This window comes from Harpia harpyja, chromosome 4 (assembly GCF_026419915.1).
Source record: "Harpia harpyja isolate bHarHar1 chromosome 4, bHarHar1 primary haplotype, whole genome shotgun sequence".
Lineage (NCBI taxonomy): Eukaryota > Metazoa > Chordata > Aves > Accipitriformes > Accipitridae > Harpia > Harpia harpyja.
Window position 1 is genome coordinate 33,656,459 of NC_068943.1, and position 26,167 is coordinate 33,682,625.

General features: G+C 41.6%; 1 protein-coding gene across 1 annotated transcript; it reads left to right on the top strand.

The window, feature by feature from the left end:
* The first annotated feature begins 3,596 nt into the window (after positions 1–3,596).
* On the top strand, positions 3,597–24,934 carry SERPINE3 (serpin family E member 3). Its single transcript, XM_052786180.1, has 8 exons — positions 3,597–3,855; positions 8,263–8,496; positions 9,778–9,975; positions 14,588–14,786; positions 15,868–15,968; positions 19,961–20,047; positions 22,373–22,456; positions 24,894–24,934. The coding sequence occupies exons 1-8, from the start codon at positions 3,597–3,599 to the stop codon at positions 24,932–24,934; spliced, it is 1,203 nt and encodes a 400-aa protein (XP_052642140.1).
* The last annotated feature ends 1,233 nt before the right edge of the window (positions 24,935–26,167 follow it).

A 26,167-nucleotide genomic window follows, 5' to 3' on the forward strand; every position in this document is an offset into this window, starting at 1 on the left:
TATTCTCCCCAGGCGTCCTCAGTTTGTGCCTTTCCTTACTTCCCGCACAGGCAGTCTGAGTTATCTATCTCAATGTCAAGAAGCATTTCTCAAAATACAGCTGCTACCTCTGCCCCTTTCTGTCTTTCAAGAGTTATCTTGGGGACCAATCAATTGCATTCCTTTTCAAATGCATTTCCAACATCTTAAAAATAAAATGAGTGCTAGCAAATTTATCAGTGCTTTCTCCGGTACCTTGTGATGCATAGCCAGATTAAGACCCAAAGAAGGATGTGATGCCTAAACTAGGACACAGGCAAGTTTAAAGACTCTAAAAAAAACCCCTAAAAAAGAGCCAGAAACTCCCTTTCTCCACAGCAGCCCAATCCTAACACTTCTGTAGGTCCAGGACACCTCTCTTTCTGACCTGGAATTTCTGTACTTGGCCTATTTGGTTTGCAGCCCCCGGGTTATCCCCCAAACTACCCCCACTTGGCCAGCTCAGCTCCTGGCTCCCTGGGCTCACTTGGCCAGCTCAGTTTTCTGACTCACCCCACGTTGCACCAGCTTCTCCTTGGACACCCAGTTCTCAGCTTTGGATCCCAGCTTGGGGAAGAGAAACTTAAAACTTAGGCTGCTCAACTGAAGGGGCGTGAGAATTCTGGGTCTGGCCTTGATCATGATAAATGTTCATACCCTTCCCCCAGTATTTTATCCACAGCTACTTTCACTGACTCTTCCTTCTTTCTTACTCTACTGCCTTTTATCTTTCTAATCATTCACTAATGGATTTTCTTTTTTATTCATTATCTGTCAAGCACATTTCTTATTCCCCATGGCTGCTTTGAACAGCATTGATTCATTTTTAGTTTTCTTAAGTCCTCTCTCCTTGTCTGCAAACACTGGTTTTGCTGCTAAGATTCCTCCACAGCTTTTCTTTCCTAAATCAGGTGCAGAGAGGGAGGGTTTGAAACAAACACCCCAATTTCTAAGTAAGTCCCCTCTGGGATGAGACATGACCCAGGATGGTTTTTTTCCCCTTTCCCACAGGAACTATGCTGCCCTACACCACATTTACACTGGATCCAATTTCAATTACATCTTCCATAAATACTTATCCCAAATCTGAACAGCAACATTTTTGCTGCGTGGGAACTGAATGTCAATTTTTGACAGTAATGCCTAAAACCTTCAGGGGCTCCCTATCTTTCTTCCAAATCTTAATAAATCCACAGGAGAGTATCAAGCAGGGCACAGAGGAAATGTCTTACCGCGTCTGGAGCCTCTGGGAACATCATATCAAATCCAGCTGTACAGTCCTCACCAGTGACCAGAGCTAATTTATCTAACGACAGCTTCGAGCCCTTCGAGGGCTCCACTTGGTGGCCTCCATTTCATTCCCTCTGAATACATCTCCAATCCAGCGGATACTATAAATGTTAACTTCTCCAGAGAGGTCCTCATTCAGCAAAACTCTTAAGCTTGAATGTAATTTTCAGCATGAGGATACTGCCATTGAAATCCGTGGCAAAAGCCACATCCCTGTCTGTTGTACGAGACCAGGACTGGCCAAACTCTTGCCCTTTGTCTGTCCTAGCGGGAATGTGGTCTAAACCCCAGGATCCTGAGCCAGACCCCAGTACCAGTGTCTATTCTGTCTTCTCAAAAGAGCAGAAAGAGAGGACCAGCACAAGTCCAGATAAGGGAGTCCCATTGCTTCATTCTCGTTTGGGCCCTAATTCAATTGTGTGGCTGCTCCTTCTCTGTAAGGATGAAACAGTAGCACCTAAACACTATTGCTTGGTTGTAATGACCTTTTCCCCCATGTCTTCTTTCCCATTTGCAACAGGAATGTATGCTGCAAAATAGCTAAGGGTATATCTAATGTCAAACTCTATGAAGATCAGTAAGCTGCAGTTTTACACACATTTTAAAGCTGAAACCCCGCTTGCCTTAGGTGCCGTTGTGAAGCTGTGAGGCTGAACCTGTGACTATGACAGTCAGGATTTGATCCCGTCACATGAAGAAATCCATGAACCGCTGCAGCTGCTTTTAAAGCAGTCACAACCGCAGCTCTTTGGCCTCTGGTTCGTTCAAAGCGACCCCATTCTCATTCGATCTCCTTCAAGTGCACCACTTTGTTGTTTCTTTCCTCCTGGAAACTAAAGAGTGACTGAAAATCTTGCTATTTGGGATGGCATTAAAAAAAAAAAAATAACGGCAAATAAAGACATTTTAATTGCATGGGATTTCTGAATAAGGTTTCAAAGTGGGGGAAAAAAAAAATAGCTGTGTGCCTGGTACACAGAGAGCCCTTTCTCTTCCCCTTTGTGGCAGAGGAATCAATGGAATTCATATAAAAGAAGGAGGGGGGTGGGAAGAGAGATAGGAGATGCCTTGCTCGGTACCAGCAGGTCACAAGTCTCATGAGGCTCGAGCAGGGCTTGCAAGGAAGTTGCTGACTGTATCTCCATGTGTACCTTTTTGTTCCTTGCCTTGGATTTGCTGGTCAGTGGCATGCTGCTTTGCCTGGCTCTCCATAGAGCTTGTAGCCTACAGGAATTTGGACAGAGTGGTACAGACATCGCCGACAGAGACTCTGATCACTGACTATCCCTTTAAACGCAGTCTCATGACTTAGTCTTTACTCCACTACCTATTAAAGAAGGCGACAAGACGTACATAGACAGCTTCCATTCAGACACCCAGAAGGACACAGAAAGGCAAGACAATTTAACAGAGCTAACTGTGAGTAAATACGAGCCATTAGAGGTGCTCTCTAGAGCAAAGGGCATGGAGAAAGATTTGTAGGAAATCCTGAAGTGAAAGAAGGTGCAGTATTTTTTAAAATATACTTGCATACGATGTTCAAAAGGCAAAATTCTGCAAAGAAAGCTATTCTGTCATTTTAGCATTATTCCTTTAAATGTGAATCTAAGTGTCTCTTAATATAACATTGACCAATGCTTGATTTCCCATAAAAATCCAAAGCGGTGACTTTGTGCTGCAAGCACTGGAGCCTTTTGCAAATACAACCTTTTTTCACTGGGATAAATTTCACAGAAGCAATATCGGGGTTGGGGGGGGAGAAATTTGAAGCCAGCCTTTTGCCAACTTGGATCTAAAGCCCAGACTGGAATCTCCAGTTAGATACCTGCACCTCACGAGGGGTGGCCTTCCTTCTGGGAGTGCTGGATGTGACCCCCTTTCTGCTGGGGCCAGAAAGGAGCTGTGGGTTCTCGGCAGCACGGAGACCGCACTAAGGTGTCCCATCACACGTGCAGGTAGCTGACCTTTTAACCAAGGGGCTCTGTGTCTCCACGCACTGTAATGGCCGACGATCCTATATGGGTACAGCATTCTGGAAAACTCGGTTCTTGTTAGTCAACAGCATCATCAGCACGTCCCTACACCTGGGGGGGGGGGGCTAGGACAAGAGCTACTGGGTAGACCTGGACAAGTATTTTAACAGTGATCATTACTATTGCAAGTGATATCTTAACACTGATGGAAAGAGAACGTTTCTCTGTCAGCCCAGCCTATTGCTTTTCTAAATAGATCTTTATTATTAATTGCAGGTATGATTATCTGGCAGAGAGTGTTCCCAGCTCACCTCCATGTTGCCCATTTTCTTCTCTGCATATATCCTGTCTGCCTGCTGGTTAACCAAAGGAAACTGCATCTCCTACGAAGAGCTGAAAGAGCTGAAGACTGAATTTGCCATCAATCTCTACCGGCATGTATCCGAAGCAGAGAACAGAACCAATCTGGTAGTCTCTCCAGCAAGCGTGGCTGTTTCTTTGGAGCTGCTGCAGCTTGGAGCTCAAGGAAATACCTTTACGGAGCTGCAGGATGCCCTAGGATACAACATTCATGGTAATGTACTGCTTAAAAAAATACTTCTTGTCTTACATTTTGCAATAAATTCACAGCTTTACTAAGGAGACAGCAATTGCACACATCATACTAAACTTCTGTCTTCTGTCTCACTGCAAGATGTAGCTTAGGAGTGTTTTCTCCATCTTTGATAGCCAGGTATCAGCTGGACAAAGGAAACTCAAGGGAATATTTGATACGCATTATATTCCTCTTTTTTCTTGAGCAGTGCATACTCTTTTACTGCACTGAAATACAACTACATCTAGAAAAGCTCCTTCCACGAGCAGCAGAATTGTTCCTGGTTTCCCAGAGGTTCATCGTTGTGTCCCGGCCTCCTCTGTGTCCTCTGCGAGGAAGTGCCAGGCAGAGGACAGTCGTTTTCTCTCCTATCCCACTTACATTTTCTCTCCTAGCCCATTAACAAATTTTATGAAACCTATAGAAATTGAATTATCTCTAAGACTTTGCACCTTTTTCTAATGTTATTACAACTGGCCAAAAAGATGAAAAGTTATTAGGAGGAGACTGGCAGAGCGATATATACATTGACAGATGGATGGTGCAATTGCATCTTTCCCTGAAAGCAGGCTAAAATAAAAACTCACTGGGAATCTGGAAGGGATATGGAAAAGGCAGATGTCTTAAAATCTAACATTAAGTCAGCTGAATTTAAGGATGCTGTTTTCGTTTTAACTCTGGATTATCCTACCATTTCACATCACATGTCAAAAACTATTTTACATTATGGGCACAATGTTTATGAAAAGCAGATGACTGCCTCATCTTCAAAATTTGCAGCTTACATGCAAGACTTATGTATAGAGATGACACTGCTACTTCTCAGCATAAAATTTACTTTCAGCGTATGAAGACTAAAGACAAAACCTACAACAATTTCACCGTCCTGTGCCGTAACCTGCCTTAGTCACCATTACCGTTCTGTATAGCATTGATAATCAAACCCAACACAGCAGTAAGAGCTACCTCGGGCTGATATACACAGATACAGCGGCGTGTACTGACACAAGGACGGCGCACCTATATCATGAGCAGCTGATACAATGAAGCCTTGCCTATAAGACTCCTGTTTCTGTAAATTCAGTAAGGTAATTTTAAACAACATTAATTCATACAAGGATTATACCTTGCTTGACACTTCTGGTCATTAGGGGCTCAGTTATTAAGAATGAACCTTAAGAATAATATTGCACAGTGAAATTCAGGCACAGCTCTCCACACAAAATGTAACGACGAGAAGCGCAGAGGCTGTAAATAACCTGCCAGCTCTCTTGTGCTGCCTTACTTCTTATGTGGCACATCATATCAAGCAGACACTTTATCTCCATTTTTCAGTTGTCTGTGGCACAAGCCACATGCACTTTGGCTTTCAATAATACTAATGCATGAATGTGAAAATAAAGTAGGATGGGATCTATTGCCATTGGTTATAACAGCACATTTCCAGTGACAGAGAAGGAAACCACTTCCTCAAATGGTTTAAATCAAATAAATAAATCAAATGCTTAGATCAAATTTCCTATCTGATGAGTAAAACCAAATCAAATATGTACCCGTATCTGGTAAAATTCCTTTCTTCCATTAGATGTTTGCATTAATGTTTCTGTTGGTCTGTCTTAAACAATAATGGAAGAATGTGGTTAAAATCTTAGCAGGCTGAAAACAATGAAAACATTGATGGTTCATTCACTATTCATGGAGAATCCGCTCTTACATGCACTTGTAATCTTCTTTTAATGTTTGGAAGATTTGTTCACCTTTATTCTAGTACTAAGAAAAACAATGTATAAAGGGATGTCTCTCTGGACGGCACAGACAAAATGACATGCTTTAAAATGCTTTCTTCTTGCTGTTTTATTTTATCAAGGGTAGAGTATTCTAAAGCAATTTTGAACTGTTTTCCGAGTAAGAATTCAGGACTTTGGTTAGCTAAGCACTTTGATAGGACCGAAGTTACAAGCTCAGGATACCCCACCTCACGTTAACATCTGCTTCCAATTTACCATCTTTGATTTCTTACGTCCTCCAGAGAGCTTGCCAAATGCTCCCGCACTAATGCAAAACACACGAGAAAAGCACTTTACACCTTGGGCCGTGTGAGTTTTCTTGACATCTGTTCAAGTAGTTCAATATTTTATCCCTTAAAGGGTAATAGATCTAAATGTTAATACAAAACTTCCCATAGGTGATTAGTCTTCCTGCAGGTTACTGAAGGAGCACTCTTAGGTAAGAAAACACTCACCGGATTCTCAGGTGGTAGAAATCAGTAGACGTGAAACTCTCTTTTCCCCCATCAAGAACCTGAAGCAAGGCAGTAGAAGTCTCCCGACGATCCAGGGACCTGGCTGGCAGCTGGAGGCTCCCGACGATGCTGCCCCTGACCCGATGCTCAGCCTGGGGCAGGGTGGTCCAGGCAGGATGGATCCTTCCCCAGTTAGCCACCCCAAACTCCCCAGGTCCCGGCTGGCAGCCCAGCCTGACTTCCATCCAGTGCTGCCTGCACCCGCGGGCGTCTGGAGAAACTGGGTGATGCCTTCCTTTGCCTAAGGTCTCCCTGGAGTCAAAACCAAAATTTCCCGCCAGGGCCATGACGGCGAGCCCAGCCATGCCCACGGGGAGCTGGATAGCTGAGGGCTGCCCACGGCACCCCGGGGTTTCAGGCCAAGGCAGAGGAGCACCTGAGCCGAGTACGGCACCCTGGAGAAGTGAGGGGTACAATACAGACCCCTCTTGGAGATGGTGGATAGCAATTTGTTGCTTAGGTTTCACACAGAAATTGGGACATCTGGTGCCTTTTCCCTGGGGGAAAGCAGAGAGATCCTGGTGGTCCTGCAGAGCCAAGAGACACTGCTGTCCTGCTGAAGAAGAGCAAGCTCCACACATTTCCCAGTCCTCAGAGGAAGCCTATTTATGGGAGGAGGAACCTGCTGGACACGTCTTAAAGGCGAGTAACAATCTCAAGAAGATTTTTATTGGCTGGATGTAGGCAAGTCTCCTCCAGAGCACAACAAGGGATATGGGAAAGGGGCTGAACCACAAACACACAAAGTTTGAGGAGATTTGACACAGAGCCCATCGACATCGTTCAGGCTGGGTGCAAGTCCCAGGCCTCAGGAGGTCACCTCGGTATGAACCATCCCATCACAAGCCACTACAGTGAGCAAAATAATGACAGCCAGAAACGGCTGCTAAATCACCCTTCGGGGGAGCCTACTAGAAACTTTGTGATTTTGAAAACACAAGATCCCCTAAGTTTGCAGGACTCATGTTCCTGTTGGGCCCACACCTCAACCTTGTATCTATCACAGAAGCCACCACCATCCTGATCTAGTTGACGATGTCCCTGCTCATTGCAGGAGGGTTGGACTAGATGGCCTTTAAAGGTCCCTTCCAACCCAAACCATTCCTATGAACTACCATGAGCTCCCCAGGAACAGGAGACTGGGGCACTATTCAACTATTTTCATTAGTAGACAACGAACTAGAGAATACATTACTGACTTTTTGAATGGCACTGAGCTCATAGTTGCTACCAGCATTTTGGAAGATCAGAATAGAATTCAAAAGGATCCCAGCAAATCGGAGAAATGTGTGAAGTGAATAGGACACAATTCAATAAGGACAAGTGTAAGATTCTACATTTAGAAGGAATAATCAGCCATTCAGATCAGGGAACAATGAGCCAAAGAATAGATTTTTAGCAAAGAATCTGAGGGCTTGTAGGAATTTAAAAAAAAGAATATTGAATGGGAAATATAATTTTACTTCAGAAAAAGCAGACACTGTTGTGGGTTATATAAAGAGGAGAGTTACTTGTAACACACATGAAGAAACCTATCAGCTCTACTTAGCATTGCCAGGGCTCGTCTGTAATACTGGGCCAGTTTGGGGCACCATCCTTGAAGAAACAAAACAACACATGAGGGCCAAGGGTAGCAGAGACAGACGTGGGGCAGTCAGGGAGGTGCCCTTCTGGGATGGGGGGCATCAGCAGCTCAGCCAGTCTCGGCCAGAGGCGCTGGGTCTCACTGACGGGAACCCAGCGAGCTCCCAAAAGAAAATAATGTTCCTTATGAACCGTAAGAGCTGTGTTTGCATAGAGGTGTGAGCCTGATGCGAACTGCCACTCGACATACCTGCACTAGAGTGATTTCTACAGCAACACGAAGAGTACTTTCCCGTGCCCACTGCCTCACCGTTCTTGACGGTAGCACTTGACAGTAATACCCCATGAAGTCAAGGGTGCTTCAGTTGTTACAGTGGTTTAACTTTCAGAGGACACCAGTGTCAGCACTGGAATTGAGAGCTGCTGAGCCCTGGTGCAAGCTCTGCTGTCCTGAGCCTCAACACGGTAATTGCATTTTCTCCCTCTCTCTCGCCTGGCAGATCAAAGTGTCCAGGATTTCTTGCACGCCGTGTACGAAGGAGAGACGGACTCCAGCCAAGGCACGGTGGTTCAGCTGGCATGTTCCTTCTTCGTGGACGCCGGCGTGCAGCTCTCGCCCATCTTCACTGCACGTGCTGTGCGATGGGCAAACAGCAGCCTGCAGCAAAGCAACTTCACTGACCCCAACAGAACCGCGGCCCAAATACAGGAATGGATCACCGGTAACCTCGGAGGTAACGTAACAGCCTGTGAGAGTGATTGCACATGAATAAAATGTAAAATAAGAGTAACGAGAGAACCTGTATTTAACCAAGGATAAAGTTTTTTGCCACACTCCGTGTTGTCCAAACTAAGGCTGAGAGCTGCAACATCTAATTCTTGTGCTGATGCTCGTTTCTAATGTGAGGAAAGAGCTGGAATAGGTCCGAATCTGTGAGTATGAGTTTGCGGTATCAAGCTGGTAACCGCTTGGCCTTGTTCCTCTCATTTTTAAAGTGGCAATCCTTTGCAGTATTTTCAGTTTTAATGAGGAGCAGCCAAATTCCCCATGGACTGAGTTTGCTCTGTTGAACGCTTTCATGCTGCTGCGGGGAACAGGCAGGGCCGTAAGCTCAGCAATCAGACTCTGAGTTTAAAAAGTCAAAATGGGAAATAAAACGAACTTACTTTCCACACAAGCAAGAAAAGTAATGAAATTAAATTCTGTGTTAATGAAAAAATAATTGAAAAACTAAGTCCTTAGAAGCAGCAGACCAAATCAATCCCCAATTTGCCCCATCGACTCCAGTTACATGAGTGTTAATTTGGCCATCAACATGTAAAGTGACGTTAAACACACACATTAAAGCTGCTATCAAAAAAATAATTTCTATCCTTCTCAAATGAACTGTAGTAAGTGATCCATGATAGAAAAGTATTGCTCTAGAAGCAGGAACTAAAATGGGAGTTCACACCATGGTACTCATACAAGTATTGAGGAATTAAAAGTGGATCACACTTTCAAAAATCTTTGAGATACCCAAAGCAGGATCAGTTGAACTGCCAGTTGAATAAGAGAGAGGGAGAATTAGGATATGAACTTCATTTGGCTTAGTTACTTCATAAAGCAATCTGTAAGCACGAATCCATTTCATGAGGGATTTCTGGCACCAAAGATGTGTGGGCACACTTCGGCTAGAAGCCCAGTTAGGGCCAGGGCATGGCGCTGAGCACTGGGCTGCTGTCCTCGACGCGGTCCAGCGCATAGCACAGCCCTGGCACAACTTTGGCCCTTGGCATGGACTCACTGGAGCTTGGTTCAGGGGGGAGCATGGACCAACAGGCAACCCCAACGAGGTCCGCGTGCAGGCGGGGAGGGGAAGGCAGAGGGTTTGGCGGTGCCTTGTGAGGTCTCCTTCTTGCCCTTAGGGACGGAGAGCGGTCCCGACGTGCTTTATTTACTCACAGAGACCTGGCCTTTAGGCCTGGGCGAGTAGGACAGCATGTGTCCCCCTCCCCGCCTCTTTTCCCTGCAGATGGGGACGTGCGCGGCATGCCGCTGGAGAGCGCCAGGTCGCCGCTCAGCCAGGTTGCCCTGGTGAGCACCATGTACTTCAAAAGCACATGGCAAAAGAAGTTTTCCTTTATGGATACGCAGATGTTGCCTTTTACCACGGCAGAGGGCTCAACCCTGAAAGTGCCCACGATGCATCACACAGCCGAAGTTAACTACGGTAACTGTCCTTGATCCAGATTTGCTCTTCTGTACAACATGGAACAGGTTTATTTATTTAATTTCCACAGCTACCGCACTAAGATGTGTTATTTTCCCAGCCTGGAGAAGTCTCAGAAGAAATCCCGTCAAACAAAGAGGCCACCTGGGTGACTGAATTGACTCCTCATAATCCCAGGCAATTCTGAAACAGATCCTGGGTTCAAAATGGGTCCTAAAATACCTACTGTCCATGACCCATCCCTCACAGACCAACACCTCCCAGCACTCCATAACGAACTTGTCAGCTGTAGCAAACAACTGAAAGGCACCGAGACAACGTGCCAGGGGAAGGGAACAGGAGAGACTGGAGGTACCTTGGTATACAAAGTCCTTTGCAATAGCAGGGAGCTTGTTAAATAAAGCTGCCTAGGAAGGGAGGACCCTGGGAAGCACATCTGATCCCGTGACAGAGGAGCAGTTAAGACTAAAACAAGACCAAGCTCCTACCAATTTGATTTGTGGGGTGGGTAAGAAACTTCTCTGCCCTTCAGCCCGATCACTGTCCCTTGAGCGTGTGAGCACCAGATAGAAGATAAGGTCACCAGGAGCACAAGCACTGCACCCCCATCCCTCCTGCCTCTGGTCACAGCCTTTCTCCAACGCTTTAGGGTAAAACTGCAAATCTTCAGGGCCAAATTCAGCAACAAAGGGGAGAGAAATTTTTATGGCACTTGTACCCAATCAGCAGATGCTCTCAGCATGGGCTTAAGACAGTATAAATACAGATCAAACATTTATTTGTATACTATATGAATATAGTGTATGCTCCTTTCAAAGGCCTGGAGTATGCAGGTTACTGACAGAAGAACTCGTGCTGTAGGCTTAATTTTCTACCACCAGGAATTCTTCCATTTAGCTCTACAATCTCTTTCAAAACATAAAAAGCTCCTTTCCCTTCTACCCTAAAGTTCAGAACTGCACTTGGGTAAAAACCTTCCTAATTCCAAGTCTAAATTTTTTCAGGACCAATTTATATCTCTTAGCATCGTGCCAGCTTTATCCTTTAAGTTAAATAGTTTCTCTTCAGCTTTGATATTTACTCCCAAATGTATTTGTCAGTCACCAAGTTGCCTCTCAATTTCCTGGTAGCTAAGCTGAAGATGCCAGGCTGTTCTAATCTATTAAAAAAACAGCTACTCCAATTCTCTACTAGTCCTTTTCTGCACTTTACCAATTTAAATTAATCTTCCTTGAAAATAAGTGACCAGGAACGTACATAATACTTTTAATGAGGTCATACCCACGCTCAATAAAATGCTCTTAGTATTTCTACGACTTGCCGAAAATACCTTGCGTAGTGCGCTGCAGAATGAGATCAGGGTGGATACTCAAGGTTGACTCCACCTGGGCCTTTTTTCTTCCTCCATTTTTTCCAGCTGATGAGTCCTAGGTATGTCAAGGGGAGGGAAACCTCCACAGGTACAAACTTTTTTTGTGGTTTCGGACCATCGTTTGATTTCCACCACTCCGGTCATCACGGTAACCTCACTGTTTGTCTTTGATGAAAGTCTTGAGTGTTGGCAATACTTTGGAAAGCCACTGGTAACCTCTTCTGAACCTGGGAGCCAGACCTCTAACTTGGCTCATTGTCGTTTCCTCTTCAAGTGGCTGCTTGCTGCCTTTCATTTCTTGCTCTAATTGCCACCACTTCTACCTGTAAGTAGTGCCATAGTGAAATGATGTTTAACGTTTTATCTAAAACTAGATGGCGGGATCTATGCCTTTTTATCAAGTTAGTTATCAGGTCAAAAAAAGCTTATAGATTTGTTTGCTAGGGTCTACCTGATGTTGCAATTTACCTCCCTTTCTATTTCCCACTGTGACTTGATTGTTCTTTTCTCCAGGGTATGTTCTAAAACATCTCAAACAAAGACCTAAAAGTTCCCAGATCACTTTCTTTTTCTTTATAAATACACTCCTGTTTTCCAGTCATGGCAGAGAACTGAATCTATAGGTCTACTAAAACTCTTTGCTGACACATTTGCAATTTCACATCCAAGTTCTTTTCGTATTCTTGGGGTGGTGATCATCCAGGATTATTATTTTTCTCTCTCAAGTAGTTTAAACTTTGTTTCTGTCTCTGGTGTTGTAATACCTCCTGTTCTTTCCTCATTTCCTTTAGAAACCTCACCATTATCCTTTGCTACATCATCAGGTTATTTCTTTCCTATCAGTTCCAGCAAATAATTGGGATGAAATGAGAGGTCTAAGATGACTGAAGGCAGGGGCTGCCAGCGCTTATGCAAGTGGAGATCTTGGGTAGAGAGCAGTGACCAGGAATTCAGCAGCTGAGCTGAAGACTGACCACAGATTTTCTCCTAAGCCCTTGCAAACTTGATGTGAAATCGTTAGTTGTGCTTGCCTGACCACTTGCCTAAACACAAGAACTCCATCCTATTGTCCTTAATTAAATATTAATTACTTAATATTTAAATATTAAGTGAAATACTTAATTATATTAATATTTGCACAGAAAAAGGAAGTTAACCAAAATACTGGAATTACCTTCTCATCCAGTCTGAAATGTGTGAGCCCTCTGCAGCTGGAGAGACTTTTGAGGAAAGTTGAAATGAGAGGGATCGTTTAAAATTTGCTGATTGTCAGATTTGACAGGGTCAATTCAGTCTTTGTCACTGGAAATGCTAGAAACATTTCTAACAAATCAGTTTGAAATTAATACAAAAGGCAGGTTTACTACAGCAAAACAGAGGCATGAGATAACTTTCCTTTGTTATCAAATTATAGCAGCTGTCTACCACCAGGATAAAAACACAGAGTGAGAAAGATTAGCTGTGGCCTGTTATCGATCTCAGCATTTACAACAGTGTTTATCCTTTTAACATGGCCACACAGAACAAGTCAGCCTGGGGACAATTAACACTGCTCCAAGAAAATGTCAACATTACTATTTACACAAGCCTTATAAACATTGCAGCTATTTTACATATTCATTTTTTCAAGCAATTTGTTAACTATATTTGAATACTGATTTAGCATACATATAATTCTTATGGGGTGCTCAAATGCAGTTCCAGTTAGGAAGGCTAAACGTTCTGACTCAATAATCTCAAGTCTTTGATTTTCTTTCCAATTAACAAATAAGATCTGTATAACCTTTGTGCATGACGTGCTGACTTCAAAGTATCAGCACACCCACTCACGTCCAGTGTGCTACAAACGTAAATCTTCCCTGCTTGCCTGTTACAAAGCAGAAGATCTTTTCTTGGCAAAGCAATCCATGTGCTGGGAGGTGGTTTTAACAGCGCAGTTCCCACTCCATGTTGCATGGCGGGAGGGCTAATCGAAGAGCCTAAAATTTAATCTAGCAGAATAATCAACACTTAATGATTCCTATCTAATCCAGATCTGCAAAACGAACACGTTGTACACTAAACATTTGAGATGTCCTATACCTACTTATTTATTGGCAAATATTTAGGTATTATGAACATGAGCTACCTATAGTCTGTTATTTATAATCACTGACTCAAAAGGTGTGAGTATCTACAACTACTACAGCTGGGTGAAGAGGGAGTCAATTAAATATTTTGGATGGCCTGCGGCAATGGCAATGGTAAGTCATTTGCTTGCAACTTGTGTTTTAACTCCTGGCCTGCTATCTATTGCTGAGTGTTTCTGAAATGCTATTTATTGGATTAGCAAATGAAAAAATCAGAAAATAAAATTGTGATAATTGAATCTGTTCTAGTGTATAAGAGAACCCATCAGAAACACCTGGACTAATTGTTCATTGAAATACGGAATTAAAATGGTACTTTAAAATGGCTGTTACAAACTGTTGCATAGCTAATTACAAGTTCAGAAGCCCACCAGCTCTTACTTTTGAACCAGTTTTTATAATCTTCAACCGATTTTGATATAGTTTAGGCCTGTATTTTCAAAAATAAGAAATTTGGTGCTTAAATAAGTGTAAGCCTAACTACTTTATTGTTTAATGTAGCTATTTGTTTCTTGAAATAAGGTTAAAACAGATTTTTAAAGGTAGTAAAGATGGAAACACGAGGCAAAGTAGGTTTCAGTCAATTCAGTAGGACACTCCTCATTTTGTTTTTGTAATTTCTTCCAGTAGTGAATTTTTAGTGAAAGGTATTACATGGAAATCACAGAGAAAATGGTAAGCTTATTCAAAGAACAAGCATTGCAGGAACAGTCACCATAAAGTTACTGTCATTGCCTTGGTAATGTTTTTAAACTCCGAGCAAGGAGGACAGCTACTACATGAGAAAGTAATAAAATATCCATGCTCTGTTGAGACAGTGCTTCAGGTGCTATTACGGTCATTGGCATTTTCCTGACAAGATGTATATAGATATTTATTTATGTGTGTATTTGCTTGTTTATTTTGACACAATCAGCTCTCTTCAGACGAGCTACTGTCGTGCCTTAAGAGCAGCCTCAGCCGGCAGCAAGAGCCCGTGCCTTAGAGACAAGCCCTTCTATCCATCCCTGGGGTTCTGGACCGCCTGCTGACCCAGGCTTGTGTTCTGGGTTTGGGGGGTTTTTTTCCCCACTTGAATGATGAAATAAGATCTGTATCTGCCCACTCACAGGCCAGTTCCAGACTGCAGCTCTGGAGGGTTTCAGCGTGGTCGAGTTACCCTACCTGGGGGAGAAACTCAGCATGTTCCTAGTGCTTCCCAGCCACAAAAGAACAGCTTTGTCCCAGATTGAGTCTCACCTTTCTGCCAAAACCATAACCCTCTGGGCCAACGGCTTAAAGAGAACAAAGATGGACATTTTTCTACCTAGGTAAGCAATGTTAGTGCTCCAAGATGGATTCACTACTTCAGTGGTCGGAATTGTGTGTGATAGCGGTGACACAAGCAATGTGTAAGGCAAAATCAAGTGAGATGCTTTTGGTTTTGTTATTCATCACATGATCAGAAAAGCTCTAACCCTTTCTTTAGCCATGAAGAGGTGAGCTGGGAATGCCAAAACTTTCTGGTATGCTCTGTGCTGTTTTTAAAAAAAAAAAAAAAAAAAAAAGTATTTCAGTTGGTCCTACAGTTTTTCCTTCAAGTTCGTTTGGGGTATAACAATCCTTTACAGGATCTAAAAGAGAAAAATGTTCCTGGCCCTTTCCCACACTCCATTTTTCTCTTTGCTTAAGGAAGAATAAATATACAGCCTTTATAAAAACACAATATCTTCTTTTTACACCTTTTTAGTGTACTACAAAAGTATTCTACAAAGAACTTGGGGCCTCCTACCAGTCACGCCCATCTTTCTGTGCACAAAGCAAGTTTCAGCAATCCGTTTTCCACATTAGTCATTTGCTGTTGCTAGCAAATGCACATATCCTGGAGATATTTTCTATCATCCATTCAAATGAAATTGCATAGCAGAAGGAATCAGGTGCAGCAGGGCCTTTTGTGGCTGCACCTATTGTATGGATCAGCATGGAAGGGCTTCGTTATGCACCTCTTACAACGCATTCCTCACGTAAATGAAGCGCTGAAAAACAACTTGTACATTAATATTCCTTTTCTCCAAGCTAATCTTTGACAAATGTTTCAAAGACCCCTTTGCTACAGCCAAAAAGATTCTTTAAAAGAGGACACTTGGGGAAATGCAGAGTTCATGTGTCAAGAAGAGTGAGAGGCAGTCTGATTGCAATAGCTTGAGGTGAGAGATTCCTTCTGTTAATGTCTTCAGGTGAAGATGAGTTGCTTTTCTGCAAATTACACTTAATCAGATGGAATGCATTGGGCTCACACAGAAATAGATGGATGAAATGCAAAGGTTTGAAATAAATAGCATCTGTTCCGCCTTTTAACTCTATGAAACTACAAATCCCGCATTTAAATAAAATCTATCATATTAATTTCAGGTTCAGTATTCAAAGCCTTTTTGACCTAAAGACAGTTTTTTCTGCCTTGGGAATTAGAGATGCATTTGATCCCATCACTGCTAATTTTAAAGGCATTTCAGGTAAGAGGCTGGACAGAATAAAAAATGATCACTGACCCAATAGTTGTAGACTCTTACATTTGAATGATTCAGTAGACCTGGGCCTGCTGAACTAGTTGTAATTCCTCCTCTGTGAAACTCTAAAACACAATTCACACTTAACTGTTCTACTTTATTATTGGCAATTATATTTTGAGCTGTTGTTTCGTAGGAAAGAGGAATCTGAAAGGGACAGGGGTGGTTTTGGTCTTGCTTTTTCTTTCTTCTTCTTTTTCTCCTTTCTTGAAGATTAAAACTGTCAAGACAGTATACGCCTGGAAAATGGTTATTTATTCAGAAATTTAGGATGCTTTAGTACAACTTGCATTCCTATTTGTGTTTTTAAATAGTTGTTTAACAGTTAGGGATGCTGATCCGACAAGTCTGTGTTCCAACTCCTGACATCACAAACAACATTGGCATATGCCCATGCTATGCTGTCTTGCTAATCCAGTGACCAGTGGACTAAATTACACTTTCCCTTTGCTAAAATACTAGTGTTATGATTGTAAACTGTCTTGGTTTTGGAAGTCTGAAATTATTCCACTCCTTGGAAAATTTTTATCCCTATTTAATATTAAATAGAAAAAGAATCCAAATTACATATTTTCTTTTTCTTTTGACTACTTCCAGCAACACAAATTATTTCAACATAGTCATTTCTGCTCATAGCAAAGACTCAGAGTGGCAGCTGCGCGGAGAGATGCAGAGTTCACGCAATTATTGTACGTGTTGGCAAATAAATGAAATTCCTCCAATTCAGACAAACCTACTTTTACAGAAGGGTTGCTTTCCTGGGATGAACCTCAGAAGGCATGTTACTTATGGGTTTTTTTAATGCCGCTTTTAAAATTGAACATAGCATTGTTCTGTTGCGGTATATATCTCAATTGCAAAGAGATGCACATTAAAATAATTTATTACTGCCCACTTTTTTGTTAAAGCCTCCTGCTTTTTTTACTGCAAACAAATGTTAATATACTGATAAAGTGCACAAGGATGTATTTTATAAAGTTAACGTCTAGTTAAATAAGATAAATAATTTGAGGAAATGAACGTCATCATAAAAAAAATCTCATTTAGCAGCTTCTTTCCTATGTACACAACTCAGTGGCTTTTGTCATACAGAGTAAGGCTTACAGAAGTATTTGATCCTGCCCGTGGCAGGGTTAGGGATTAAAGGATATGTTGAGGCCCTTCTCAGTTCTACTCTTACACTACTCAGTTACGTATCATAATAGTAGGGTTATAGCTATAGTGGTCTACAAGTTCCATGAGGCAGTTTATAAGGAAGGTTTCTCTTTTATTTAACCAATAGATACAGTTGGAAAAAGAATAGGTAAGTTTTCCGTTCCTCTTCCATACGAAGCAGAAGCCGTAATCTTCAGAATATTTACTCTCAGATCACATTTAGCAAACAAACATGTTACTTCATTTCACACCTGGAATAGCTTCTTTAGAATCATAGAATCATTTCGGTTGGAAAAGACCTTCAAGATCATCAAGTCCAACCATTAACCATGCCCCCTAAACCATGCCCTGGAGTACCCTGTCCACTCGCTTTTTGAATACCTCCAGGGATGGTGACTCAACCATTTCCCTGGGCAGCCCATTCCAATGTTTGACAACCCTCCCAGTAAAAAAATTTTTCCTAATATCTAACCTAAACCTCCCTTGCCTCAACTTGAGGCCATTTCCTCTTGTCCTATCTCCAGACACCTGACAGAAGAGACCAACACCCACCTCACTACAACCCCCTTTCAGGTAGTTGTAGAGAGCGATAAGGTCTCCCCTCAGCCGCCTCTTTTCTAAACTGAACAACCCCAGATCCCTCAGCCGCTCCTCATAAGACTTGTGCTCAAGGCTCCTCACCAACTTGGTTGCCCTTCTCTGGACACGCTCAAGCAGCTCAATGTCTTTCCTGTAGTGAGGGGCCCAAAACTGAACACAGTACTCGAGGTGCGGCCTCACCAGTGCCGAGTACAGGGGAACAACCACCTCCCTGTTCCTGCTGGCCACACTGTTCCTGATACAGGCTAGGATGTGATTGGCCTTCTTGGCCACCTTTTCCTCCAAAATAAGTTAGATTTATCTAATTAAAAAAAATCTGCCTCTCCTCAGTTTTGTCTTGTTTCCATCCCAGATTTTTGACCGTACAAAATTCAGATAGGAACAGGTAAAATGCTCTTTTAGTACTTCCTTGTTTTCACCTGTATGTCAGACTCGATCCTCAGATTCAGACACAAAAGAAAAAAACCTCTCAACCTTCCCCACTTTCTGCCCTCTGCAGTCAGCTGGGGAGAAGCAGACTTGTAACACTCAGCTTGCTATCTTTCTGAAATTAATTTTTTCCAAGCTCCCTTTTATGTCAGTCCCGTTGTTTCTTCCTGAAGAGCGGTTTTTCTGCAATTTCCCTTCCAACGGTTCCTCAATTCATTCCTTGTCCCCACGGTGTGAATCAGTTTGGACTCTCACCATGTAACCTCGCTTTCCACCACAACCTGGAAGCCTCTCAAACTAGTAATTCCCATTCAGCATTCAGTCCACTGTTGTCCATGTAGTGGGAAAAAAAGTCATAAAGATGAAAGAATAGGTAAACATGGGTAGAAATGAGGGAGAAGAGGGTATTCGCAATTCCTGCTCGCACTGTCAAGGGACCTGCTTCCCTCCATCAGCAATACAGAGATCCAAGACACAGTGTCTTCCCTAAAGCAACCCAACGTTGCCTTTCTCATGCGTTATCTCACTCTAAAGATGTTCTTATACTGTGTCAAAGCAATGCTCTTCCGTAGCCTGAACCCAGCTCCCACCACTGGACATCACTGGAAATGGGCCAGGCTGCAGCTGGCTCCATCAGCAGAAACGGGAGGACATCCCACAGCTCTTCCAGGTTTACACCGATACGCACACACAGTCAAAATCTTGTCGTTCCCCTTCCCCCAGACTAGAAAGCAGATCTGAATGATGAGTAGTCACTAGCAGAAATGCCTTTAAGCAGAACACCCCAACTTTGCATTCACAGTAGTGATTCTTTCCTAAGAACTTCACTACCTGTCTGAAAGCAGGATCCACATTTCACATGAAAGTCAAGAGGCACTCGGACCAACAAGCAAAAGGACATGTTTAGGCAGAGAAGTTCAAGACACACATGAGTGTTTTAGCTTATTCTCCAAGTTCCCAACATATAAGGTCACACTGTTCCAAAACCAAAGTAGTCATACTATCTCAGCTACATGCTGAGCTAAAAAGTCCATAACATTAAGCTAGCTTAGACGCCCAGGCTGTCCACACTCACCCATATTAGGCACACGTACAAAAAATCAGGAGTCATGTCAAAATTAGAACTGAGGATCTTCTAATGCAGAAGCCAGGTACAGAAAAAGCAACTGAAAGGCAGGTTTATACTGTGCTGTCTTTCTGAACGTGATGTGCTGAAGGAACCAATGAAAGGGATTTCTGACTGAAGAAAAGCTAACAATGTGACACGTGATGTGTTCAGTATCAGTTCACATGTAGTGAGGTAGAAAGCAATGTACTTCATGTTACTGCAGTGAATTCCTTGAAAGCTAAACATTGTTTAAAATTATATTCCTTCCACTAAGCATTATTTTGTAAGCAGTGCTATCTTCAGAGTATTTTAGAAATTTTTGCTTCATTTTTTAAAAATGGAATAGAGCAGAGGCCAGGCATACAGCACCATTTGTCCAGCAGCATCAGGTAACGATGCACTTACTGCTGCTCCAGCTAAATGCCAAGGGACTGGAATCCCTTGGCCTAGCCAGCCTTTAGCGCAGTTTGGTTTTAGTCATTGAATTAGTTGCCCAGCTGAAATATCTAACAGTTATGTGACCCTTAGATTCTGCAGAAAAAAAAGGTAAAAGCATTCTGAATTTAAAACAAACAAAGCAAGCAAAAACCTGTTCACAATGAAATTCAGAAAATAACTACTAATATTAATTTCTGGGTTTTTGCAGGACAAGATAGTCTTTATATTTCAGAAGCTATTCATAAAGCAGAGATTGAAATAACAGAAGATGGTACGAAGGCATCAGGAGCTACAGGTAAATCAAATATACAGACTTCTCACTTCTGGAGCCTATCACTACAGAAACAACTACTAGCCTTTTATTTGGGGGAAAAAAAAAAAAAGAAAAAAGCATGGTAGCATTTAAACATATGCCTAACCTAAATTAAACTTTTGTATTTAACGCGCTTCCATTTCGCCTTTGTAATTGTTCATAAGAACTCTTTAATTTTTAATCTCAGGCTGATATGTAAAGGTGCAAGTGAAAACCAGCTTTACCAGCTCAGGGAAAGTCCAGTTTGAGAAAATAAACCACTTATTTTTCTGTTGGCTAAATCTGTTTGCTCAGATCATAAAAGCAAAGAATGAAAAACAGTTACTAACATTTTATCTATAGCTCCTGAACTGTTACAGGGATTGTTTTTTGAAGATGATCTCTTTGGTAGTATTGAAGGTAATGATGGGAAAGTTTTGTCTTCATGAAGATGAAGGCAGGCTTGTTTCTTACATACTTTGAAGCATGACCTTCATGTGCAGTAGCTTCTGCTAACAGATCATTTCCACGTGAGCAGCCCCACGTGGCTGAGTGAGGAGACTCATTCCAGTAAAACCTCGGCTAAGGACTAGAGTCAATAAATGACCTTCATAAGCTGAATGACATCTCAATACAAATCCTCCATCATGATTTACGTAAAACAGGGGAACTAAAATTACTGAGCTGAGCAATCCCCATCTTTTTTTTTTTTTCTTTTTTTTGGTCACATGAGCCTTATCAAAGAAGGCCCCTGGTTTTTTGTTTCCCTTTTGGAAGCCTCAGGAGATGCTACAAGTCAGCATGAAAAGCAGCCCTAGACCCCGGCGTGGATTACGTAGGCATTACTGCCACTTGCTTGCTCCTCTTGGGAGGCTGAACGTGTCCTCAAGCTGTTCAAACATCAGCACGGCAGAAGGGCGATCGTTACTCACACCTCGCCCTTCTGCTTCCCTGGGCTGTGCCCACTGCAGATGTGCTCCACCTGCACATCGCAAACGCTGGTGGTCCTCGACTGCAGGTCAGGGCAAGACCTGGGTCTCTCCCATTTCTCCTCATTGGCCTCCTTGCTTTCAGGAGCTGCCCTGGGAGGTACACCTCCCCTCACCGCAGACACCCCACGGTCACAATGCCGAAAGGAACCTGAGGACACCTGATTTGGTATAGGATTCCTCTAGCAACAACTTTGAATAAGACACATGCTGTACATATGTGTGCTGTACATATGTACATATTTGATGTAACGAAGTTAGCCTTTCTGCAGAACTGTACAGTTTTAAATTTTAGGACAATTTTCATCTCTACCGGGGAATTAATATTTTTAGTAATTTTTCTGGTAATTCCCATACAAAATAAAAGCTTTTAGGTGGCTTCAATTACATACCAAACTCTAAGGGCAATAGCAATCAATCAGACCTTTATCCCATTGAAACCAATGCCAAAACTTTCCTTAACTCCAGTCAGACCAAGCTAAGAAGCTGATTTAAAAAGGTATAACTATGTTTATTGTTTACTTTAAAAGCTCTGGAACTAGTCACATGGTGGCTTGAAAGCTGAAGTAGGCAGGTTTTTTAGGACCACTGAAATAGTGCCACTCAAACTAGTTTTACTGAGTCTTACTTGAATTTTCAATTTAATTCCATTGTTTTAAATGCTCATTAAAAAATAATCCAAATCTGGGGTTTTTAGCATTGGGGTTTTTTTGACAACATATTCTTAATACTATGTAGCTACAAGGAAGAATTTATTTAAACAAGATGTACTTTAATAATAGCTGAGCCATCATAATTGTTAAGGACTCTTTGTTTAATCTAATAATTAACCCACAACCAGAGAGAGGAAAGACAGTCATAAATTGAGATCAAGGATACTTAGGTTTTGTTGAGAGCTCTGACAGAGAAATTCCAGGATGAGACACATATTTCTCTGCTGTTTGTCTCCCATTTAGAAAAGGGACTACATTTGTGCCTTGCTTATCTTTTTTACCAGAACAGCATAGCTAGGAATTGGCTAACAGGCTAGGCAATAGCATCGTATGACTTCAGCAGGGTTAGGGCTGTGATAACAACAAAAATTACATCACCTTTGAAATCCAAAGCCAGACAGAGTCACTTCAGCAATGAAATACACACGAATCACCTGCAGGTAGTCTCGCAACACTTGTTCATTCACCCAGACTGATTTCACTGTTGGATAAAATTGTTGGTTTATTCTGAAAGCAGAGGAGGAACTCAAAACTCAGCATACTAAACACCAGAGCTCGAGGGCACTGTGCAGAAGGTGGGAAGAAAACGGACACATTTTACTAATGTTTTCTTTGTTGCATTACAGCAATGGTATTACTAAAAAGATCTCGAACGCCTATTTTCAAAGCAGACAGACCTTTCACATTTTTCCTGAGACAAGCTAATACAGGTATGCATGCTCTGTGTTTCAGTAGCAGAATCCTTCGCAAGTAGCACTGAAATCAATAACAAGGTCTTTGTAAATAGCGTGCCATTCTTCAGTCCAGGAAACTTCAACAACCATGGAAACAGTGGGTTTAGGGTTTTTAAAGCATAAAGAATACAGTTTAATTTCTTTAAAAAGAATGCATGATAGTCATAGAAGTCAGGGAAGCCAGATTAGCCTCTTCTATGTATATGCAGTATGTGCTCAAAAAGATTTCTACCATAATCATAGGCACTAGGAAAGGTCTTACAGATCTTAAATGCCCCAAGATTAGGGACCAATCTCCACAGGGTAATTCAAATTACAAAAGGGCTGGATCAGCTGGATTCATATCTGAAGTTAAAGTAGAAATCTTTCCCTATAAATGAAACTTACTCATGCCTACACAGATGGCACACAGCAAACAGACTTCAACCTGTAGGCACCAGGACCTGAAACTCCCTATATTAATTCCTACCTCAGAAGTTTCTAGGGAGATAGCTCAGAAATTCTGAAGACCAACAATCTTTTGCCCAGCTACAGCTCAGGATATGCAGAAGCAAATTTCTATTCCCTCGTATCTTGAATAGCAACACCTTCAAGGAGGTAGTTTTACACATCTGGACCTTTCACTACTTCATATCCTCACAAGACATTCAGGTTATCAAAAGCCATGGATATTCACTGTATGTAACCAGGTAACTTAGCTCTGCAAAAAGCGTAACTTGTATCTTCACTTTTGCAAGGAACTGTCAAAAAATACATGTTTCTTTTGCAACTGAAAACTTTTTCTTGCTAAGAAGCTCCTCCAGCCCCCAAAACAAACAAACAAAACTGCAGAGCATGTCTGGAAGAGTGAAGCATCACAGTGCTCCTTTGGCTTCAGTATTAGACTATGTCTCATTTCAGATGTCCAATCATCTAAGTTACTCCAGAATCTCTGCCAAAGGAAAACACCATATAGCTCGTTGGCAATAATAAAGAACAACTGCATTATGCACCATTTAGCAGGTGTTTGCTCCCCCAAAGCACCAGGCCATCTCCAACAACTCTTACCCTTCTTAGCAATGCAGTAAACTTGCACCTTAAGTATTTTCCTAAAAATCCTTCAAACCACCAAGTTTCTCTCTCATGTCCATTTAGATTTGCAGGGAACATATAGCCGTTTACAGGGTTCAGTAAAACACTGGGGCCTGGCAAGAAGACCAAAGAGAATCATTTTCTTTATGTGCTTCCAAGCAACACACACCTTTCTCTTAGTCAGTGAATACCAGTGTACATAACATTCTGCTTTAAAAACCTGTACCTTAAACTTTGACCAAAATGCAAACACATCTTTTAAAGAGAAAAGCACTACCTTGGTGGGGGTTTTATTTTAAATATGCTTTGGCAATCATTACCATTCAATGAATAAAAGTATTTTTTACTTGGCAAATACAGAATTAAAAAAAAAAAGTCACTGAAAGCTGATCTATGAAACCTGAGCCACAGATTCTTCAGGATTAAGAACAAACTGATTTCGGTGAATAAAATTGCTCAGTTTATAGTATATATATAAATTATATAAATAGGAAGGAAATCAGATTGTAAACCAGGATTTTACGTGAAGCATAAAAAAAATATATACCTTCCAATCAACTCAAAATCAGAAATACATTTCTGTAGTTTAAGCTTTTTAATGCAAAAAGTGAAAACTGTGAAAACATTGAGTCATTTTGTTAGTTCAGACTTGGTGACTGAAGTTGTTCAGGTATGAACAGGGGAAAGGGTAAACAAGATCTGCTTCTAACACATTTTATTAACCTAGAGGTACTTAAAAGTTACTATCCCCATAAAGATCACAATGAGTCTTTATGTAGATCAAAAGTCTTCATTGCATCAGTCTCCTAGTAATAGCAGAAATACATTTTCCAAGACTTAAAATAGCATAGATCTGCCTGAAATAATTGAAAAAGTTTGGGTTTCTTTAACCTGAATTTCAGGTTTGAATGCATTCCTTTTGAAGGACAGGCAAGGTAACAGCAATGCAAACTGAACCACAGATTCAATGAATCTGAGGCAGTGATTTCATTCAAGGGGTTGCAATAACCTCTTCTGTAACTACAATATCAACACAAAGGAATGAATTTAGGCTGTTTTGCTCAGTTCAAAAGTGGTTCTTTAGCCAATGGTCTGGATAAGTTTCAGGTTTTGGAAAATTTCTGGTTTGGGCTACCAACTATTTGGAAAGTCCTTTTTGTTTTAATACAGAAATGTTCAAATTATTCTAAGGCAAGCATGCAATTGCAGTCCATTTTTCCATACCAGCAATGAATAATCACAAATCTGCTAGTTCTGTGCTTAATTTATGTATGTAAACGGTACTACACTTTGAAAATATCATCCTAAACTGAAATAATGTTAATATTGTTTTCTTTTACAGGTTCGGTATTCTTTATAGGAAGAGTTACAAATCCTTCGTAATAAACACTAGACAAATATGCTGTCTTCTCTTCCTCCTATGGTGAGCTTTCCTTCAATGAAATTAAAGGCTACATTATATCTATTTATTAAAATACTGTTTTAAACAACATCACTTCTGCAGGAATAAGAGTGAGCAAGCCCTCCACTACCTTATTACTTTGTACATGCTGTTGGAAACTTACAGCTGGCTAGGAATCATTAGCAGCACAACTACAGCAAAGAAAGTAAGCATATAAACATTTGAGGAAATACTGAGCAGATTTTGCCACCTAAATGTTTAATAATATGGGCCAACAGCTTCTGCTTAACTTCATCATGGCTAAAGTCAGCTTGATGGTTGCAGAGTATGGATGTCATCTGAAAGAAAGCATCCCACAAGAAAGCTTTGTGATACATGTCATTTTTCACACACAACTTTATTTCCCTGTCCTGAAGTCAAAAACTTAACAACAAAATTGAGATTCAGTCTGGTCCCAGACTTAGATATAATGCAGCTGAGATAGTAAGGTAACAAGCAAACAGCAAAATGCTGTCAAATGGGAATCAAGTTGAGAGGCTATTTCAAAACTGACAGAACAGGTAGGAAGCAGAAATACCCATTCAATCAGTGACCAAACAAATATTATTGCCAAAAAAGGCAGTAGTACTACCTTTACTACATTTTACTTTTTTTTTTTTTAAGTGAACACAACATAGAATGGACATTCCTGAAGAACACCAAATGAAGCTAAAAGCATCTAGAAAAATGCTTTTTTTCAGCATCCTGACAAAAGTTGGGATACAGTGAGCATTTTAGTATAAGATTCAGCAACTCATGGCACAAGCATCAGAAACCCAGGCCCATAAAGATTTTGGGTGAAGACTGCAAACCACTGACTCGTAGGAAAAGCATGAGAGGGGAGTTGCTCCCACTGAATCAAACAAAGCTTTCCAGAATTTAGGAGCATCTAGCACAGATGAAAGACATGGCCAATAAAGCATTCAGTGATATTTTGTGCCCAAGCAGGAGCACCTTCTGGCTGTTCCTGCATTTGTAAACATGTAAAAACTTCTGACACAGAAAAACTCTGTGCAGGATTCCTCAAAGGCTACTGACCCCTGCTTTACTACACTGTATCCTCATAAAACTGTGGGGTTTGTCATTGCTGTGGATGTGCATACAGGACATCAGTTTGTTATGTTACTCACCAAATAGCGAAGTCCAAAGTACACAAGGCCACAAGGGATCATCCT

Coding starts and splice junctions, on each gene's coding strand:
- SERPINE3 (XM_052786180.1), top strand. CDS start 3,597: ATGTTGCCCATTTTCTTCTCTGCATATATCCTGTCTGCCTGCTGGTTA. Junction 3,856..8,262: donor CCTAGGATACAACATTCATG/GTAATGTACTGC, acceptor CTCGCCTGGCAG/ATCAAAGTGTCCAGGATTTC. Junction 20,048..22,372: donor GAAGGCATCAGGAGCTACAG/GTAAATCAAATA, acceptor GTTGCATTACAG/CAATGGTATTACTAAAAAGA.